We start from the raw sequence: 22,383 nt of genomic DNA, 5'->3' as shown, positions 1-22,383 counted from the left end.
CAAAAACGGATTCAATTTGATTAATAGAACAATGCTTACGCAAAGAAATGTTATTTGAAAGGGTTCACTTAGGTGTTTTGTTAGACTTTAGAGGGCCACATAAAAAGTTATGGCGGACCAGATTTGGCCCCCCGGCCTTGAATTTGACACATGTGGTTTACGGATAAGGTTGCTATTAATCATATTTAAATAAATAAATAGTTAAATAAATAGATAAATAAATAAATAAATAAATAAATAAATAAATAAATACACAAATTCAACAGATTTCCGCTAAACTGGATCATGGGTTTGATCTAGCGTCCAACTTCAGAGGTAAATGATACAAGAAAGGTTTCTGTAAGTGATGGGCGTTCATATTTTTTTCTTTTACCGTCAGACTTCTCTTTTAGGAAGTTAGGAAGTTTCTAATACAACAGAGATCAAATTAACGGGACAACATGCGTCAATTGCATTTCAGTTTATGCTGGGTCACGCAAATATCATCAAGAAGTGCTTTACAAGAGCAACAGGTCTGATACATTTTAATTAACATATAAAGTGAAACAGACAGTAAAAATTATTTTTTCTTTTTTTAAAATCTCAGTTACATCTAGTAAGTATGAGTACAGCGGAGACAATTGTTTAATTTCAATTTTTTTTTTTTTTTTTTTTAACCTTTCTGCAGAACAGCACCAGCGGTTGTACTTGTGCCACAGTTTGAGAAGAAAAAAGAAGTGAGGAGGTGGAACATCTGGATTTCATTCAGTACGCTACAAAGTGGTAAGGAAAAAAAAATCCCCCAGAAATAGGTTTATTTTCCACATTAATTCCTGTCCACCAAAAACTGCGCCGTTATTTTCTCAAACAGTGAATCGCGGCTTATGACGTTTCCACACACCCCACACCGTCTCTCTACCGTGTGGGTGTGTGTTGGTGTGCGAGAGCGCAGTCTATTGTGTGTATGCCTCCCAGAAGCTCCTCGGCCCCGTAGAGTTGTTGTTCCCAGCGAGCAGCAGGACAATCAGACGGACTGCTGGATTAGGAAGGACAAAAGAGAAAGTGTGATTTTTTTTTTTTTTCTCGATCTGCCCTATTCTCGGTCTCTGTCTGAGTTATGAGTCTGGATCGCATCAGTTCCCGTTTTTTTTAAGGAATCATCACGCTGTCGGCTGAACTTTGCTTCTGTGGTTCAACACAGACCGGTATGGATTTAGTTACCACAGACTAGACAAGACATGATGTCTAGTCGTCCACTAAAGTTTTGATTGACACCGTTGGTTCCCGACCCCAGAGCGGAGGAAAACAGCGCAGCGTTTTCAGTTTTTAGGTTGTTTTTTATTTATTTATTTTTTTACTTTTTTTTTTAAACACGTGTGGGGACATTTGGACGCAGTTTTTTCACCCCTGTTGCTCCATACTCTCTTTCTCATGGGGTAAGTTGTACGCTCTTCTAATACATATATATATATATGTTTATTGTGACAGCATGTGCTGGAGCACGCGAACAATAGGTTCCGCGCTTCCCGTAAGTATCCTACGTGATACATCGAATCGATTCTTGGGACTTTGCGCGTTTCACAGAAATGTTTCATGTTCAGAACCCCATCCTCTGTGTACTCTCCCCTGATTTGCAATGTTTCCGTGAGTCAAAACGCGCGCAATGATCAACCGAACATCTGAGTTTACAACGAACTCTGGAAATGTTCCAGTGACTAACTCATGACAGTATGATCGCCCACAACAAGCGGCACCTCTTCACGCTTCAGCTCCAAACGCTGCTGTGGGTCCCACGTGACAGCTGTGCTTGTTAAACGTTCTGCTTTTTTAGTGAAAACACTTTGCAGTGATGAATGTCCACGCACAGGTCCATCCTATGCCCGCTGCATCATTTGCCGTGGAGTTGTTTAGGAGCCTCGCAGCTCCTTGGAGCCGTTGCGCAGCCTGCTGCGCCCCCTCCTCCCCGCCCTCCACTCTCTGACCCTACGCTCCGATGCTGTCCAGGCTTGTTCATCCGTCACTCTAAAGAGAGCATTGTATTGAAAGGATGTATTAATAAGACAAAAGCCCCCATTATCCCCATGTATAGGAGTTAATCTCGTGGGGTTTGAGCTGCAGCTCAGAGACTCTTGCAAGGAATGACTTAACAGGGCACAGTTTGTCAGCAGAAATGGACGTTGCACAAGTTCTTTATGCACACATTTCATCATGTAAAGCTGCTCTTTCTGGTCAAGTTTAAGTCTTCCTTTAAAGATCGTTGTGCCGATGAAGGATGCATGGGTGTCAGGGCTCCAGAAGGCGTCCTGGGAGATTCTTCAAGTCACGGTGTGATAAGATGATAAGGCAGAGGAACTAGTGTTTATTGTCCTGATAAAAAGCCCACATCCTTCAACCTCTAGCCTGTGCTCGACCTGGTTCACACTGCACAGCGTGGAGCTCATTAACAAGCTCCCTGAATCTGCCTGGGCTTGTGAGTGCGCTGTCTAAACTCTCAGCTGCAGCAATGGGACAAAAAAAAACAAAACAAGAAAAGCAGGCAGGGGTCCTGAAAAGCTTGTTTAATTCAAGCAAGCATCAGTGTGATAACATCAGGAATAAGGGGAGAAGAGGAAGCTCCTTCAGCAGAGTTTGGATAAGATTGTTGAAAGGGCTGTCAGCAGACTGAATGATGCTGCAGCGGGATGAGGGCTGCTGTCTTTGTTTCGGGCATGCATGACCACCTCTGGACCGTGATCGGCTGGAGACAGGGCAGGTGGACGCGGCCACATGCCCGTCGATATTGCATTCATGCGATCACATGGCTCACTGGGCCAGCAAAGCACCCGCCCAACCCACCGAACCTGACCGCTGTCGGGTTTTTCAACACTCGCCATGCACAGTCCGTGGACCCTCTCTGGAGGGTGCTGTGAAAGGCTTCAAGACTTTGACCACAACTTCTCACCTCATGGCAGCCTGCTGATGATGTGAAGCACTCAAATTGGGCTCTGCAGAGCTGGGTTATTGACTCACATCAGCAGGTCATCACCTCAGAGTTCAGGATCTACGTGCTGTTGGCCCAGCTCACTCTGCTCCATGGCTCTGTATTCCTCTAGAAGTTGACTGCTGAAATTTGAGCTCTCTCAGGGGGGGGACTGCTAAGGGATAGCGTGAGAAATTAAGACAAATAGATGAGTTGAATCAATAAATAGATGTATAAGTGCATGCACGGATAAATAAATTAATGGTATTTGAGTGGTGGGAACTTAGAATTGTGGGATTTTTTTTTTATTTTTTTTTATTGAACCAGTTCACAAGGGGGTTGAAGGCGGGATGGATTTTGGATGGGTGGTGTCCATCCCTGAAGGATGCTCACATTTCAGCCGGGCCTGGGAGCGGTCCATTTATAGGAAGCAACGAGAAGCCTTTTCCTCTGGGAGCCTGACTTTTCTTTTGTTGTCTTCTGTCACCACTTTATAGAGTCGGCTCATATGAGCCTTGACTCCGAGAGACGACTGCATGGAGCCACGTGCCAGAGCTGACCTGTTTTTTAACCTGGTTGAATAAAACCAGTGTCGAGCCACAGCAAGAAGACTCTGCCTTTAGACAGAACAGAAACCACAGAAAACGCCAGCAGTCGATGCACATGTTCATAGCTAATTTGAGAGGTTTGTGCGGTGATATTAATAGGGGATTTGGACGGCCATTTGGGTTCTCTGTGTTAAGAGTTCTAACTGGTTCTCTTCAGAAGAAAAACACTTTCCTCGGGTGTGGCAAAAAAAAAAACAACAAAAAATAAACGCCTTCTGTTCGCAAGTTACTGAAGTGCAAGTCACAACACACAGCTGACAGCATGTAGACTTCTGACTCACAGCAAGCAGCGAGGAGTGCCCCCAATCAGGGCTATAAATATGGCGGTCTTTGTTTTTTTTCTTTTTCCTCATTTCATAAACAGAACTGAAAGGAGGAGGTGCTCAGTCTTCCTTGGAGGTAGAATAACACAGATGACCACTCACTGGCCACATCTGTCTTTCCTTTTTAAAACAAACTTTCTTGGATGTAAAGGTTGAACTGATTATTACATAAACAGTTACATAAACTGATATTTGGTGGAGGGGGTGGGGGGAATGACCTTTGAAGGTATTATGAAGGTATTCTTTTTCCAGTAAAGGAGCTCGTTAGTGTAAAAGTGTCCTGTTACATTCCTTTCCCACTTAAAGTACTTGGATAAACCATAAGACCCCCCATGGCCAGGCACTGATGCTTGCAGCAGCATGCCAGGATTTCCTAACGCTTTCTTGCATGTGGATAACACTTCCCTCCTCCTCACATTTCAGACTTGGATCGAGCCTCGATCCCAAAAGAAAGCTGCCAGTTGGACGAAAGGACAGAAACGGGCTGATCTGAGTAGCAGTTCTCCTTGTGGGATGTTGCTCAAGAGTTAGATGCACACAAGAACATTATACCTCCTGCAGGGACAATGACAAGTAGACTCAAAAGCAGGGTTTCTGGTTTGTGATGTGGCTGTGGATGGGATCAGCAGCACTTTGCAACCACTGTTTGGGTTGTACTGTGATTTATGACTTAGATGGGAACAACTCATCTGCTCTGGCAGCAGGCTTAATCAGTGTGGTCATGTCGTGGTTTCTTGACTTTTATTTTTTTGTTGTTTTTTCGGACATTCTCGGAGTTCACTCTTAAGTGATGCTTTCCTGACCAGGTGCGCATTAAGATGATGTTGTTCTTTCCGACATCGTTGGTTCGCCGTTGGACGTCTTTGTTGTGCAGTCAGCTTGTTTGTACAGCTGCAAAACTCAACAGGATTACTCCAAAACCCCACCCTCCAGAGACTCTGAAATATGTTGGAAACAGTCTTCTCGGATGTTCAGACTTTCTCTACAGCTAGTCAGTCTGCTAAATCCATTTGTTTTATCTGGAACTTAAGATTTTGCGTTGTGTCTGGTCTTTAAATTTCGTAATAACTGACAGACCTCAAAATTGCGCTAAAGTAATGACGTGTTTTGGTTTTTTTCTTTTTGGTTATAGCTGTTATGAGTAAAGCCTTGGGTCTTTGGAAGGAGATTTACCAATAGCCACCCACAAGGAGGGTCAAAACAGAGGCCAGACAGTTCTCTTAGAAAAGACAGCTTCAGTGGAAGTGCAGCCAGTTTGTGTAACTGACAATGGCTCGACCGCTTCCACTTTAGATGAGCCGTGTCAGGCAGTTTAGAGTAAGGGGATCGCCTTTAACTTCCTTGGAAATGCTTCACCATCGTTCCATCATATATATTAAGCAAGTTCAAGGTTGTGAGAGGCTCTGTGTAGAAATTAATCCGGGGCCCACCTTGAACCACCATTGACCTCCTGTTGTTATTGTCAATGCTTGATTTTTTTGTTTTTATTTTTTGCATTTTTGCCTTCTTGCATTGCTGTATTTTCATTTTCCCTCAAAAGGGTCAAGCAGCCATAGGAGAAGAGGCTATGACTTATTTATAGATCTAAAGTTTGGATGAAATATTTGCTCAGCTCAGACACAAGCGGCAGGAATTATGATCTTGAGCTTTCAATTCTGGCTGTCAACAAAACTGTTAAACTATAGAGGTTTTCCTTTACATGTGAACTAGGGGTGTATTAGTATTTGCACAGGTTTGCACCGCAGACCTTCTCTGCTCAGCCCACACGTGTAATGAACGGATCCAGCCTTGTTTTAAACCTACACAGATGCAGAACCTTTATGTGCGTGACTAAGGTGCACAGTTCAATTTTCCGTTGTGCAACTTTAAAAGCACACTCCACGCTATCAGTTAAGTGTGTTGTTTGGGAACATTAATGTTTCCCAAAGCTTTCGCCACTGTGACGATGGAGACAAAGAGATCAGCAGAACCAAAGCTCAATGTCAGCATTTTCTAACAGCAGTTATGTAGCTGACTTCACACTGATTTTAATTATTCACTTGAAACCACCGAAGGTTTCAAGCAATCAGATCGCACTGAGAAATCAGCAAAAGCAGACATGCAGCTGTATGTCGGCATTCTGCTGAGAGGAGTCCAAGTTTGTAAATTGTGTTGTTCTTGCATAAAAACAACTCCAAAGGGATTTACATGTATTTTGAATATATAAAAAAAAATCCAAAACAACAGCATTAACCATTTTCAGTGATTTTATTAATGGACCAAATCAAGCAAAAAAAATTCCTTCCCCCTTTTTTAAATACTGAAATATATTGATAAAATCATATTGTTACAAAATGTAAATGTTCCTTATGCACTCTTGAGTAGAGTAAACAATTATATAGATATGTTTGCTTTTCTTTATTGAAACTACTGGAAACCACCCAAATTGTGATGTAAAACCAAAGTGCAGCTGTTTTGCTGACAAGAAGGAACTTAAGTTCCACATATTTTGTTTGTAAAAAAAAAAAAAAACAGTCCTTTTCCTAGGCTATGAAAAATCCCTCAACAAGCCAAAAGTTAAATAACAAAATAATACTTGCAAAAACTTTATGCACTTGATTCTTATTTTTTGGGTATATTCCGTATAACTAATCTTTACAGAACCAGTTTTTTTTTTGTTTTTTTTTGTTAGGTAAATTAATTCCCTTCTTTAGGGAAAACAGAAAACAACCCCTAAAGTTCTGGTTAACAACTGTAGAGTGTGTGGACATTACAATGTTCCCTCTCCAGGCAACTGTGTTTTTCTTCCACTAAAACAGGATTTTGTTTAATGGATCTGTGTTTGCCAGAGGAGTCTAAAATGTGTTTCCTATAACAGCCAATGAAAAGGAAAGACTGAGGGCTCCATCAAGTAAGATTAATACTGTTGGCCCTGAGGAAAATGCATTCAGGGATACACTGTGCTTTCTTGTGCTAGCCTTTGTGGATTTTTGTAATTTTCCATCAGATTGCACTCCAATATTATTTATGATGTTTTTTTTTTGTTTGTTTTTTTTTTGTATTATTCCTGGGTTGTTTACAGCCCTGTTAATCAGTGCAAAATCAGTTTAATGAACAACCCTAAGGACTTGCAAAACACACTCTCTTCAATGTATGTTGTCATAGCTCGCAATGCAACAAATAATCAGGCCTCTCACAGCTTTCCCAACAAAACAAGAGAACTTGAGAAAGGGTGGAGCTCAAGGTCGATCTACAGAGTAGAAAATGAGCAAAGAGCTGAAACAAAAGACGCCCAAGGAACTTGAAAACCTTTCATTAGGAGAGATCCAAATATAAAGAGAACAACACTGAAAGGTGTGAGAGGTTCAGGGTGCGTGAAGCTCAGATCAAGCACGATTCATGCCGTTGAGCTTCATGTACATCTGACCTACTGTCTTTCTCTGCAACCGATCTGCCCGAAAAGGAACTGTGCAAAGTGGATGTGCACATCTGACACACTCGAGTCCCAACATTTAGAGTGTGGTTAACACTAGCCCCCTTTCAAGCACGCAACCCTAACTAACTCGCATCAGCACTTCTTATATGAGGTCTACCTATGTCCCAGACGCAAACAAAAATTCTGCGTAGCTAACTAATGCATGTGGTGAAAACCCCAGGACAGCTAAACACCTGAGATCACATCCTGTCTGTAAAGGAAATGCACAAGTGAACAACAGTATCAAATTTTTTCTGAACATGCACATTTGAGTTGGGTTGGAAAACATTGTTTCATGAAGCAAAGCTCCTAAACTGAGAACTGACGGCCCAGTGTGGGCTGTAATGAAGATTTCTATAAAACGGCTTTAAGAACATGCCTCTTTCAAATGTGCGCTAAATAAATCTGTCTTAATGTGCATTTAATCACTTCTCTGTGGCCCCCATCCTTTGATCTCTGAGGCAAGTTTAAAATTTACGCAGCAAAGAGGGGGTGTTGGGCTAGAGATGATGTGGCTTTGGAAATCAGGGTTCAGCGTCAAGTAGAAATATGCAAATTAGAGCAATTTAAGAACCTGAATGATTTGGAGAGCAGCTTGAAGTTGACAGAAATGGTCTAAGGGTGACTGTACTAATTCCCCATCTGGGAAGAGTGAACAGACTAGAAAAGGGGAGGGGGTTATGGTTCCTGAGGCTACATGATGCCCTTCTTTACACAGCTCTTTGTTTTTACATCCTCTCGCTGTCACAAGTTGCAATAAATAAAGCATTGCCAATCAGGAGAGATAGCATTGCCCGTAGAGCAATAGAAAAAAAAAAATAAACAAGTAACTCTGAAAGTGAGAATTAAAAAAAAAAAAAAAGCAAAAAAATATATATATAGATGATTTTACTTCAGACTGACAGATTGGATGCTTCACAAGGGCGGTTGTGCTCAAACTGTCAAGAGTTTGACGAGCGAAAGGGTAATCCCTAATTATATGATGAAACCCCACGTATTGGGGACACACACTGCCCCGATGTCTTATAGATTATATGCAGCGTTTGTGAAGCTTGAACGTACATGGGAGAGGACAAAGAGAGAGGAAGGCATGGCGTGTGTGGCTAAAATTAAACATTTGACACAAACAAAAGGTAAAATGCACAACAGGGAACAGTTTAATTTTGCACGAAAAGAGGAAGAGCTTCACTCTTGTCCGAAAAGCTCTGATGCAGCTATGATACTGATACAGTTTTGAATCTCATACTTCTCTATTTAAAAATAGGGATGTGTTTTAGGCCTGGACCTGTCTGATGAGGGACAGTCTCTTCTTTGTTGTGTGTGTGTTTGTTTGTGTGTGTCGTGAATTAGCTGCTCTCTGAATTGAGGTTCCTCTCTAAAGACAAGATGGTGAGATGTTGCAAGACCCCATCTCATATTTTACACCTTTGAACACACACGGCCTCCTTCTAGATTACTCTTCTCCTTCACTTTTGGCTTGTCTCTTGTGACCTTTAAAAGAAAAAAAATCTAATCTACTTCCTACCCTTTTATCCTCTTGCTTCTGTTGCATACATGCAGTGCACAGGAAATCACTGCTAAAATGTGTGAGACTCCCTGTCTCTGTCTCTCCAGATTTTGCTCTCTCGACTTCTGAAGTAGAGCAGTAAGCGCTGAGAAGGTGTCCAGATGAGTGGAGCAGAGGTCACACTCAGAGCTCTGCTGCTGACAAAAGCTGTCAACCCTTCTTTTGATGACATCTAGAGATACAAACATGTTGCGATAGCTTTGAGGACCTGAATGCATTTCTTCTGTGGGTAAGGTGACATTTACTCTGTACTCTAGTGAGAACTTCTGCTTGACTTTAATGCAACAACAGAGGCGCACAATGATCATTTCTGTTTTGCTACAGCTGCACTGCGGTGTAACACCAAAACAGAGAAACGTGTAGATTCTGACTCTACTGTTTGCTTTTGCTGATTTTATTCACCCCCCCCCAGCTATAGAGATTTGTGGCGCCGGTGTCATTCGAAGGGCCAGAATAAAGTTCAGTCGTGTCACGGCAGCCGCGACCCAAATCCACCTCCTCCCAACAGCAGTTGGAGGCAGGCTGGAAAAATGAATAAATTCTGGTGAACAATCAATAGTTTGGCTGTGCTTATGTGAAACAGTTATCGCACACAGATGGAGGCTTGGGGTCCAGTGATTGATAACACAGCAGAGAGCTGCTGCAGGCATCGTATATGGCCACTGTGGTTTCTGGTGGCACATTATGACTCCATAGTTCAGCTCGATAAAAAACCAAAAGCCTGCCACGCAGAGGTGGAGGTGGGAACGCAAACATCATCATGACACAGTTTATGAATCATAAAGTGGGGGCAAAGACGCACGCATGTACCACTTAAGGAGCTTCTTTTGAAACGTTGTGGGAGTTGTGGTGAAACTTTGTGGTGGGAATAGTTGTGTTTCCTTCTCTTCTGTGTGTGTGTGTGTGTGTGTGTGTGAGGGAGAGAGAGAGAGAGAGAGAGAGACATGTCAACACTTGACTGGGGAAACTTTGTGACTACTGTACATGTTACATGGAATTTTCCTTTCGGGAGACTTTTTCTGCCTCATTTTGTGTGCCCTGATATTTAAATATAAGTTTATAAGTTTGTACAAAACAAAACAAAAACAATTACTGCCTTTCTCAGGTTGGCAGAATTTCTGTATTTATAGATGCCAGAATAATGTGATTTTGTTGTATCACTTTTCAAATTTAGGAATTTACATACGTTAAGACTATGACGCTTCTTTAAAAAAAAAAAAAAAAAAAAAAAAAACCGAGAAAGCCGTTTTTAAAATCTCCTGGGAGGTTAATTCGCAACATTTAACTTAAATTAAATTAAATCAAACCTGCTTTCTTATATGTCGTCATGGAAAAATTTACAGGAAATTCAACACAGCAGTAGAAAACGGCGTATTTCTTCTACTCTGCTTGGTGCTTAATTATTTGACGCATAAAAGAGCCTCGGTCATTTATTTAAGCAATTTTGGGTGCTTTCAAGCACCCAAACGAACCAGAGTTCATTTCCCCCAATTAATCCGGACCTTTTGTGCATTTGAGATCACAATTAAGCAAACTCTGGTGCGGACCAAACAACCAGACCAGCGGTTTGGTCTCGGTCCGGTCTCTGCATCATTCAGGAAAAGAGACTGGTTCTCTGTTTTAAAAGTGTTTTGGTGTAAAATGTGCATCTTGTGAAGGTCTTGGCTGAAGCTGGTGATACAGTGTCAGTATCCACAGTGAAATGAGTCCTTTAAGCTGAATGGCCACTCGGAGAGAAAGAGGCCGTTAGTCCAAAGGCGTCAGAAAAAGATTGGAGTTCATAAATTCACATAGGGTAAAAGATGTTTATCTTTGGGACGCGTCCTTTTGTGTTACAGCTTAAATTAAACTGTTTGGGTATAATGATCAACAATACATTTGAAGTAAAAAGAGAGACATGTGTAATCCTGAGTACTTTCATCTCAACTGTAAAGTAAAGTAAGGTGGCAGCAATATTTTTGCATGGACACTTTTACAGAAAAAAAAAACTGTTGAATCATTTTGGGGCTTTTAGCAAATGTGATCTAAAACACGGGGTGCCTTTAAATCTCAATTTAAAACCCACCTGTTTAGAGTTGCTTATGGCTAAATTAGGATTAGAGTGTGGGTTTTGATGTCTTCAATGTTTTTGATGTTTTTAATGTTTTTATCTTTACTTTTTATCTATTTATTAATTTCTTTTAAATGGTGTTTTAACTAAAACTCTGAGGTGTGAGAATCCTTGTTAAATGGCGTTTTAACTAAAACTCTGAGGTGTGAGAATCCTTGTCAAATGGCGTTTTGACAAAAAATCTGTAAATTCCGTCCTGTCAGCCGACGGGGCCTGGATAATACCCGTGTTAAATGGACGACGGAGTCCGGCGACGACAGGCGCTTAAATTCCGTAACAAAAGTATGTTTTTATATTTTTTTTAATCTTTTTTAATCTTTTTCTTTTTTTTTTCAAAATCTCTTTGTCTTTCTTACTGTTTATTCAATGTCACATGCTGTTCTTATTTATTTTTTTCTTTAATTATGTAAAGCACCTTGAAATGCCTTGCTGATGAAATGTGCTATACAAATAAAATTTGATTGATTGATTGATTGATTGATTGATTGATTGATTGATTGATTGATTGATTGATTGATTGATTGATTGATTGATCTAACCACCTAAAACAGGAGTCATTGTCAGACATTAAAGGGAAAATGTTTTGTGTCTTTTTATGCAGATATCTGTATTAAATTGTACATACGTGGTTTAATTCTTGGCTGTAATTTATTAAACCATGTCAACGAAACACTAAAGGGTTAAAGAGTCAGCAGAGGAATGTAATAAATGAAAAAAAAGTGAAGGAAGAAGAAAGATGTAGGTCACAGTTCTTTTACAGATAAAATTAGCCTTTCTATTAAAAGCTGTGAAACTGACAAGGTAAGAACTGATCGCAGTAGTTGTAGTAGAAGTAGTACGGTTCTCTGTGATCATTGTGGATTATTTAATTTCTGCTTATGAAATGGCTTTCAGCCTGATGTCTCTTAGCAAAGGAAGTCATTAAACCACTGAAGATAAATAGGCTCCAACCGTAATTAATATCCTTTTATAATAATCCTAGCATAAAAAAAAACATTCCTTTTAAAGTCTAAACACACATCCTTTAGAGTAGCACCAGAAGCTGGATTGGTTGTGTTTGTTATTACTACAGCGGCTTGTGTGCAAGGAGAATGAAGGGCAGATGGGAGAAGATACGTTACGTTTACGTTTCAGACCACAAACTGCTGAACTGCCACACAGGCTTTTGTGACTCATCTGACTAAACAGCCTGTGAAAACATTTGAATGCAAACAAGATAAGATGCAAATACAAACTGCCTAAATTTCAGCTTTTTTGTGTCTTATCTAAGACGGTTGCTGCAGATCGTGAGGTGGAAATGCCGTCTCAAAGGCGGGGAGCCTCGTTGATCCAAGAGCTTTTACACCAGGAGAAAGTGAAGTGAGGTTGAAGTGCGGAGCCACGGCTCGCAGGCGATGTAATGATGCGGTGTTGCTTCGTATTTTAGAGAGGTGGCAGTCTGCTAATTGGGGCTTATTGGGTGTTTCTGGGAAAGCACCAGAGGGCTTTTGTGCGGTCTGTAGTCCCATGTTGATGGAGGGAGGCCTGTCTCCTGATAGGATTATCAGGTAGCAAGAGTCAGCTTTCAAGCGCAAACCTTTTGCTTCATCTTTTGCATGGTTTTTAAAAAAAAGATTTCTGTGCAAAATACAGCCGAGTGCAGCTGTGATATGTGGTGTTGAAATGTGGGCAGAGCTGCGACAACACAAACCATTTGGTGGCATGAGTTCATGGGAATGTGCACACGAACACCTTTTGAATCTTTTCTCACATGTGAAATGTAGTCTTGGCTTTATGTTTTTGTGTTTTTGAAAAGGATATCCTGTCTCTTCTTTGGCTTCCTTTTACTTCTGTCACTTGATTTATATCTTTGCTCTCAGGCTGTTTCTTTTTATCACCTCCTAGAAAATGTCTGTGGGCCTTGCTGCTAAATTCAGGCAGGATGTTGAATTTTGTAGCCCAACTATGTCTTCAGCTGTATTTACAATGCAGGACACGCCAGCGATGCTCTGCTTTTTACATAAATAATGTTGGACTTAAAATTCCTGTACTATTATAAACTTGTACTTTCTTCCTCTTCGAACTTTGCATCTCTATAAAGTGTAACACTAATACTGCACTATACGGTTTAAGTATACAGACTGCTAAGTAAAACTTATTTATTTTGTCACTTACATATTTTAGGATCACCAAATTGAATTCTGATAGCATCCAATGATTCTGTGGGTAAATGTTTATTTGCATATTTATAATATGAGTAGATGGAAAAAGGCAATGCAAACAAACAAACCTTACCCTGTGTGAATAAGTAACCCCCCTTTGGCACCTCATGTTTAATCATGAACAAACTGTCATGAAGCACAAAAGTCCAGTTTCAATTAGTCACACCCAGGGCTGATTGGTGCTTGACCTTTTGACTTAAAGGATCACTTAAATAAAACCTGTCTGGTGACTTGAAGTAGGATAAAATATCTTTAAAAAGTATCATCTGCAAATGGAGAAAATGTGGAGCCTTCCTAGAAGTGGTCGGTCTGTCAACATCCAAAAGCCAACCCATGCAGAAGTTCTCAAAGCCCTGAGTTAAGCTAAATATTTATGATTCAACAATAAAGAAGAGACTTGGCAAAAATGCTATCTGTGAGAGTTATGGTGCGAACAAAACTAACACGTCTCGCATTTCTTAACACACGTCTTGGTCGTCTCCAGGACTTTCTGGGAGATGTTCTGTCGAGTGAAGAAAAGAAAAGACTGGAAGGCGTGCGTCCCATTATATTAAGCAGAAACCGATAAAAGAACATCAGACCAAGAGTTAAACATGATGGTGGTGGTGCGATAATCTGGGGACTTCTTTGCTGATTTAACTGGATCAATGAATACTAGTCACTTTCAGAAAATCCTGAAGGAGAATGTCTAGCGATGTTCTTAGGCCCAAACACACTTAGGTTTTGCTGCAGATCAGTGATCCAAGGCAGACGATTAAGTCCACCTCTGAATGGCTAAAAAAAACACACACAAAATGACTATATTTTGTAATCTCATCGGCATGATCTTAAACCTTTCGTTTGTGCTTGAAGACAGTTAAGTTTGCTTAAGACAATGCTGCAAGAAGTGGGGGCCAAAGTTCTTCATTTCTAAGACTTATTGGCAATAACTGCAAACGTCAGATGGCAGTTTCTGCTTCCAAGGCTGGCACACCCAGTTATTAGGAGAAGGGGGCAGTAATTTCTCTCACATACGTTGATTCGGATAGCTTTTTTTTTTTTTCTATGATTAAATTAAATCACAATTTGAAAACTGCTTGTATTACTTTCTCAGCTAATCTTTGTATGCTACTGAAATGTATCTGAAAGGCTGAAATTGTGGGGACAAAAAAGCAAAAGCGTCTTCACGACAAAAAAACAACAACTCTTGTCTTACTTAGACTGCTTGGCTGAACCACTGAAGCTAATTTTCTTTAAGTTCTTTCTGTTCTCTGCTTGTCAGGAACAGCATGACTGGATTTTTGACAAGTTTTGTCTGAATGTGTGACGCCGGGTGTCTGGGTCGAACGTGGGGCACAATTTTAACAAAGGCTTATGGGAAGGAGTGGGGCGTGGATGGGGGTTGGTTTACATTGCAGGGAGTCTGTAGTGCGGCTGACCAATCACCAAGGGAAATCCTCCAAATGGCACATGGCAGGTAGAAGGGCAGGGCCAAATACAAAACACTGCTGCAAGCAAACCAGCCTGTCAGGTTTCCCCACATGCAGCCAAATCCCTTATTGACAGACGGCAAAGACTCCTCAGCGACAAGAGGACCTTGAGTTGTCCACACGCAGCTTGTCCTGCAAAAACCAGACCAAAATGAAACAAAGAAAACCCTGTGGCTTTCTTAGCAGACAGAGCTCTGTGGAGATGCAGCATGAATAAAATCATTATCCTCCAATAATGCAACCTAATGTAATTACCCTGCTGCAGTAGGCACATGTGCCTAAGCTCAAGTCTCGCATTTATGTCTATAAATGGAGCTAAAAGGGATGAGGAGAAGACAGGCCTCCTGAGATGGCAGTTCGATAACAGAGTGCTCGACCGCGAATATATTCCTGTTATGATACAGTGTCAGCAGCCAAATGCATGTGTGCTCCTCCGTTATGAAGACAGAAGGCTGCCGCCGCCGTCCACGCTGAAGGCGCCTATTGTTCGTTGTTCTTTCTTGAGGAAGCACTGTTCTAGTTCTAGCTGGCAGCCAGAAGCAGCTGTTTGCTTAACCTACCTGTACGCAGGGGAATATTTCACCTCAATAATATCAGGGTGTCACTATTGACTTTGTGTGGGGAGGAATATTTTTCTTTTTTTGTACAAGTTTGCACTGAGTTGGTTTTTCTCTGCGAGTGTTCACGTCACAGATCCTCAGATTCTTGCCTTTGTGTCCAGATGCCGTTCCACATGCCTGATCCCCGTCTGCCTTTGTCCCCGTTCTGTCTTTATCGCCCACCCTTCCAGATTCTGACTCTAAGCCCAGCAGAAGAGTGAGGCGGTCCAGGCGTAGTTTCCATCCATTTATGTAGAAAAAAAATAAAAATAGCTGCAGCCGTCCAGGAGAACAAATGCAGGCGGAGGAAGGAATCATCAGTCTTGAATTACCCTGGGAGCTGGTCTGTAGAGGGATCGTGTTACTTTTGACAGGTTTAAGACACCGGCTTCACCTCTAATTAGATTTCCAGAGCCTCCAACTCCTCTTTGTGCTCAGTCGTGAAGCGTCCATCTGTTTAATTTTTTTTATTTTCTTACATTTGCGAGAAGGCTGCCCCCTATAAAAGACTACTGGGAAACCATGACAGTGGCTGGAGAGGTCTTTTTGCCTTCAGGAGCATGACTCAACTCAAATTAAGTTGAATTGACTACACAGGTGCTTCATTTGGTAAAAAAAATTAACATGGCATAATAGTGCCCCAAGTGAAATTTTTTCTTTTCTTCTTTTTTTTTTATTTTGCACCAGTAATATGCAAAAGTGGAAGTAATAGTGCAAAGCACATTCAAGTCTTAACAAGCATTTTCTGTTAAGAAGCCCCCGCTTCTTCCTGCCAGGTATCTGTTTGATTTGCTGCTGGCTTTTCTCAGCTGACTGGAGGTGGATGGGGAGGTGGGCGGTTGGGCAGGTCAGGGCGAGGAGTGCGAGCTGATCCACATGCTATGCTGAAGCTTCAAGAGGTAGCTCGCTAGAGTGGAATGGCTCACTCCGCACAACAATGCGGTGTGTTGACAGCTGAGTGCTCGGACAGGGTTAGAGGAATGTCCCCTTCAGACTGAGAGAGCGGCCCTTTGTTTCAACGCTCACAGAGGATTCTTTCTTTCACCTGGAGAATGACGTCTGCCTGTGCAGGTTCACCGTTAAAAGTCAAAGTAAATGACTTATTCCACTGGTGAAGATTTGAATTTTCCTTGGGAGTATATTGCGGTGACGGTATGCAAAGTGTGAGCAGAGTTTCCGTGTGAAACGTGCTCTTCGTTTGTCATTTTTGATCGGCTGGGAAGATAAAATGCAAACTTCTTTTATTGTAGATCTCGTCGTTGTTTGCTAGAAAATGTTTGACTTTGGTCTTAGTCTTTCAACGCTTATTTTTCACAGTTCAAAATAATCTACACGTTACCTGGATACATTAAGTACATTAATCTTTGACTTTCTATTTGCTTATTCTCTGTTTGTTTTTATTTCCATTGACACTAACTTTTGCATTCTCTCTTTCTGTTTATCTACAGGTGACACACATAACGGCTCCTGAGACGTGACTGTAGGACAAGCAGCCCCCGTCCCCCTCCCTCCCACAACTGCTTTACTGTCCTTTCCAAAAAGGCAGTAATTGATTCCCTTGAGGCTCTGCTCAACTCCACAGTTTGAATGAATCTTTGCTGCAAAGCTACTGGGCTCTGCCCCCTTCCCACCAAGATGAGCATATACGATCGATACTATGAAAAGGATCTGATCATAAAATACTATGCCTGTGCTAAGAACGAGACAGTGGCGAACACAACGAAACTCTATCAAGGTAAAAAACAGCTCGGTGAACTTAATCTTGTCCTCGTGGTCCTCTGCATCATCATCATCCTCGAGAATCTTTTGGTCTTACTTTCTGTCTTCCGCAACAAGAAGTTCCACTCAGCCATGTTCTTCTTCATCGGCAACCTGGCGTTCTCTGACCTGCTGGCTGGCTCTGCCTACATAGCCAATATATTGCTGTCAGGGCCAATGACCCTAGAACTCACCCCTGTGCAGTGGTTCATCAGAGAAGGCACAGCCTTCATCGCCCTGGCTGCTTCTGTCTTCAGCTTGCTGGCGATAGCTATAGAGCGCTTTATTGCGATCACCAAAGTCAAAGTGTACGGCTCCACCAAAACGTGCCGCATGTTTCTGTTGATAGGAGCCTGTTGGGTCACCTCGATTCTGCTCGGAGGGCTTCCCATCTTGGGATGGAACTGCATCGACAACTTCCCTGAGTGCTCAGTCGTGCTGCCGCTCTACTCCAAGAGATACATACTATTTGTTGTTTCCATTTTTACCCTCATACTGCTCTCCATTGTGATCCTTTATGTGAAGATCTATTTGATCGTTCGCTCCAGCCAACAGGAAGCAACTAACTCCCAAGCATATTCGCTTTTGAAAACAGTCACAATTGTGCTGGGTGTCTTCATCATGTGCTGGCTGCCAGTTTTTATCTTGCTGCTCCTGGATTCGTTCTGCAACATCCATGACTGCCCTGTGCTCCGCAAACCAGATATGTTTTTTGGCTTTGCCACTCTGAACTCTGCGCTTAACCCAATGATCTACGTGCTGCGCAGCAAAGACATGAGGAGGGAGTTCCTGCGTGTGCTGTGCTGCTGGGGTGTGCTGCAGAGCGGCCGGCCGACGGAACGCTGCCTGGTCCAGCTGAAGAGCTCCAGCTCTCTGGAACATTGCACCAACAAATTCGAACACCAGACCACACCCATCATGCAAACGTGTACCACCTGTGTCTGACTTGAGGGCTTTGTGTGTGCACGAAACAGAGGGACGTGATGATGAGGTGGACAGATGTTAGCAGAGAAGCCAGCATGTGCTGGGACTGGACTTCTGGACCGGTTGGGACCCAGCTGTATGTTGGGACACATTACATGACGCAGAGTGCTTTTCACATAAAACTGTGTGAACTTGTTCAATGTTCAGCTGTGAAACAGGTGTTAAAACATTATTAGAGGCAACCAATTCAACATATGAAAAAGAAAAAAAGTTGAGAAATGTGAAAAAAGCTTTGCAGCTAGGTACATTTATCAGTGGATATGGAGCAAACCATTTTTATATATTTTTTTTTGTCTTTAAACTTGCAAATGTGTATCAAAAACCAAAATCAGGATGCGTAACATCCTAGTTAGATTGAGCTGTGTCAATGCAAAGCTTGCAAAAGTTGTACTTTTGACAGTTAGCATGCAGATGGACCTGTGTAACCTTTGACTGCATCACTCTTCTTTGTAGAGAGACAGGTAGAAATCCACCACATCTTTCTATAAAAGAGGAAGAAATTTGCAACAATGAGCACTCCACGTAACCCAGACCACACTGAGTGATTTTTCAGCAAAAAACAACTAAATATTCCCTATATAGCCTTGCTTAACCAAATTGAATAACCACAACAAAAGTACATAATCTGCTTTATTTAGTGCATGATGAAAATGTAAGGCATTTTTGTAAGTGTAATGTTTTTATTATATACTCCAGCTTCCACCACTAACACTTCTTCTCCCATGTTCCCTCTCAAACTGTGTATCTCTTGCTTTTTGTAGTTGTCTTCTAAATCCTAATTGTTTCCACTGAGGAAGGCCAAACCAGAAAGCACATCAGGTTATTTGGCGCTGATGAATTTCACTCGTTAACAGCTCTCAGACTGATTTTTGCCCTGACAGTGTTGTGGCCATATAGCAGCCGTGTACCAATTTCTGCTTGTGCCTTCCTCTGAGAGAGAGAAAAAAGGCTGAATGTATGAATGAAGTGTCGGAGCGCGCGCCCTCCGTTCTAGACAGTATTATAGATCAGGTTTTTGAAATGCCAAGTCACTGATGAGCAGAGAGTGGCATGAACAGAGTAGATCACCCTCACTGTGAACTCGTCTTGCACCAAGAACAAGAAATTAATTAATAGTTTATTTTGCTAGCCATAATGCTTTGCGCGACTAAAAGCGTAAACAACCACTCGTCTTTCCAAAGACCCCACCCGACCCCTCACCGCCTCTGTAGGATGGGAGAAGGTCCGGTTTCAAAACGCACAGGAGGGATCTGCCCTCCTGGGAGAAATGCTTCTTCATTCTCTGACATAAAACATGCAACTTCCTCCAGATCTAGGAAGTCCTGTTTTCAACTGTCCTTTTCCTGTTGTTCAGGGTTACACTAACCTTCCTGTAGACAGACATTGAAAACTTTTCCTCTCCGTTAGTATTTTTATTTTTTTTTAAGAGTAACATTTGCATTTAGACAGCCAAGTAGAAATGGTGAAAAGCACTTTGGCAGCTTCAGTGATGTTTAAATTTCCCCTGTTTTTTTTTTTACCCCTTTTGGATGGAACAGTGTTTTAATCTGTATGATTTTCAGTGTATGTCGATGTTTTTGTTTGACAAATATTATAAATAGCAATGTGTAATTATGTTGTATCTTTGTACAGTATGTATGATTTTCTGTGTGGTATGAAATGTCTTGTGTGCAATAGCTTTGTGTGTTCTGTAGCACGCTGCCTGTGTTAAATTGGTACAATCCTAAACACTAATGGAGGTACTTAAACCTTTTGTTAAATGCATTCCAGTTTTATCAAATAAATGACATACCGAAACAAATTTTGCGTGCTCGAGTTTCATTTCAGGCTGTGAAGAAATTCGGAGGCAGCTGGGGCCTCTCTGCAGGCCCAGAGATGTTCTGTTGTTGTGCCTAGATCTGCAAAGTATTTAAAATGCAGCATTAAATCCAAACATGCTCTGACAAGGTCAGAGGAGCACTAGCTTCAACTTGAAAGCTGGGAATCGTGCGTGCAAATGCTGCGTGGGCATTAATCACGGCTTTCTTACCTAATAAAATTATTCAGTAGCTTAAAGGCTAAAGCAAGACCGGGCAATGATGGGAAACTGGGCAGAGAGCGGGGATGATGAAGTGGGGTGTGGCGAAGAAAGCTGTCTGTTTTTGAGATAGTTTGTCTTGAGAGAAGCACAGCATAAAACCCCCTGGAGGCATTTTTTTGGGGGGCGTGGAGGAAGTATTGGGGTGAAGGGAGAGACTGACTTATAGTGGCCTTGGGAGAGTTGGGCCTGTTTCCCGTCAGACATCCAGAATTCCTGGGTGGGAACATTGGCTGAATCAATCCCAGGAGGCTGTGCTACTGGGCGGGCTGCCAAGTCTTAGTGCCTTAACAGATATTAAACCAGATTTGGAAACCTGTAGGTGAGGTTTTAATAGAAAATGTTGAAATCCTCCCTTCGCATAAAACCTCTGTTAGTTATTTCTGTGCTTAGTGTTCTTTGGGGTTATTTAGGAGATAATCTCCCAAGACAAAATGGCACCAAGAGTAAGATTTCCCCGTTTGTGTCCAGCAATAAAAACACACTTTACACTTCCGCCTTAAACATTTTCCATTCAATCGCATGAAGACAGCATATAATATCTGTGTTCATATTTAAAGTGTTCTCGTTGTTGGTCAGAATGGCTCTCTTTGGATAGTGGCTACATGATGCCATCTTGTGGCAAAACAGGCAAATAGCTGATCATTTACGAAAGCAACATGTCTGTCACATCACAAATCTTTTAATTCTCTGTGGAGAGCTTCCAATTTGATAAATTAGAAAATTACATACAATTAATTTCCAAGGCATTAGATAAATAATGGAATACTGTCGTCCAAGTCCAGATAAATTTAGAAAAAACACAGTTAAGTATCCCAAAAGCCTGCTGGACAAAATGTGTTAAAACACATTTAAGTATCCCAAAAGCCTGCTGGACAAAATGTGTTAAAACACATTTAACACTTGGAGGCATCGCAGTTGTAGCATCATACTTTAAGGCACTGTTTATTTCCATGGAACAGACAAGGAGAATTATGAACAGTTTCAAGTACCAATCAGTGAAGGACACTAAACAGCTGATGATAAACAGAAATGGCAACAAATGGTAAGTTGCCCGCATTTGCATAGCATTTTTTTTTTTTTGCCAAGTTCAATGACCTCAAGTTGTGTGAATAACTGTAGCTATTCACACCCTTATGGCGGTAAGCCGCACTGTAGCCACTGCTACCCAGAAGCTTGTCTGCCACCGGGGTCCCAACAGGTGAGGTGGGTGAGCTGTCAAAGGGCACAACACAAGGGGCAAACAAACTGGGGGGTTGAACCAGAAACCTTTTGGTTACAGAACGAATCCCTACCCCGTGAACCACAGTCAACAACACAATATAGACCTTAAAAGAAGAATATTACACTTCTATGACAGCTCAACCAGAGAAAAGGCCTGAATCATATTAACAATCTGTTAGCTGAACTGAAGAGGGTTATAATGCAAAACCTCAAAACCTCTTTAGGTTTTGAAAGTGACTGCAAGGACAAAGTTTAGAGTCATTCACATTTATATAAACACACCATTTGTTTACTTATGTCACACCCAGAAGATTCCAGTTTGTTTTCAATTGAGTTGAAGAGGTTACATGATACATTTATATATTCGATATCAAAAGTTTTAATGTTACTTATATTGGTCTCATTTATCAGGGAACGTTCTTTTTTTAATATTCAGACTGTATGACAAATAGCTAACATAATCTAGGTAGGATCTGAATCATACATTACAGTAAAACTGTAAGCTGATCAGACGTTGCTGTTTTCCTGCACAAAACATCTCAGCTATTCAGCACTGACCTGATAAATGAAGGTCTGAAGTTATCTCTATCTGGAAGAGAAGGAGTTCAGGTGTGATGTCTCAGAAAAGAGGGCGGTTTGGGTTTCCCACCCCGGCAAATATTGCTGGAGTCCAATCTCAGAAGAGTGAAAATTCAATAGGGAGATGAGTGAACTGAAGTGAAAGATATGAAATGCTTTTATTAGACCAGAACCACAGTTGAAAATCTAAATGAGTCAAATACATGTCCTTAGAATTCTTTGAAATTTTCTTGAACCTGATGGAAAATCAGCCATTACTTACTGGGTAGTGGCTGATTTTTCTCTGTGTAAACACAGCATTTAGTACTGCAAGGTTTGGAGTGCAGATGGGGGAGTGGAGAAAGGAATTTCAGAATCTGACATATTTAGAAACTGGGCCCAATGAATGAACCAATACCTCCCTCTCCATAGAACCCAGTGATTCTTGAGAATAGGAACAAAATGGGTCCTGTGGATAAAGCACAAAATTTGAATAAAATATACACAAAATAT

At 41.5% G+C, this 22,383-nt stretch overlaps 1 protein-coding gene across 3 annotated transcripts; it reads left to right on the top strand.

Annotated features, from left to right (window-relative positions):
- Nucleotides 1-759: 759 nt before the first annotated feature.
- On the top strand, nt 760-19,808 carry s1pr2 (sphingosine-1-phosphate receptor 2). Of its 3 annotated transcripts, XM_015020769.1 has the most exons (3): nt 760-1,415; nt 8,938-9,119; nt 16,718-19,808. In XM_015020769.1, the coding sequence occupies exon 3, from the start codon at nt 16,857-16,859 to the stop codon at nt 17,970-17,972; it is 1,116 nt and encodes a 371-aa protein (XP_014876255.1). In that variant the 5' UTR covers nt 760-1,415; nt 8,938-9,119; nt 16,718-16,856; the 3' UTR covers nt 17,973-19,808. The 3 variants fall into 3 exon arrangements, with proteins under 3 accessions (XP_014876255.1, XP_014876238.1, XP_014876248.1); XM_015020752.1 differs by lacking the exon at nt 8,938-9,119; XM_015020762.1 differs by lacking the exon at nt 760-1,415 and having other exon boundaries at nt 6,146-9,119.
- The last annotated feature ends 2,575 nt before the right edge of the window (nt 19,809-22,383 follow it).

Source organism: Poecilia latipinna, unplaced genomic scaffold, assembly GCF_001443285.1.
Source record: "Poecilia latipinna isolate Pla-1442-1.1 unplaced genomic scaffold, P_latipinna-1.0 Scaffold83, whole genome shotgun sequence".
Taxonomy (NCBI): domain Eukaryota; kingdom Metazoa; phylum Chordata; class Actinopteri; order Cyprinodontiformes; family Poeciliidae; genus Poecilia; species Poecilia latipinna.
Note: the sequence above shows the minus strand (reverse complement) of the source record. Positions and strands in the feature narration are given on the sequence as shown.

Excerpts from the sequence above, each read along its gene's own strand:
- s1pr2 (XM_015020752.1), top strand. The coding sequence starts at position 16,857 with ATGAATCTTTGCTGCAAAGCTACTGGGCTCTGCCCCCTTCCCACCAAG.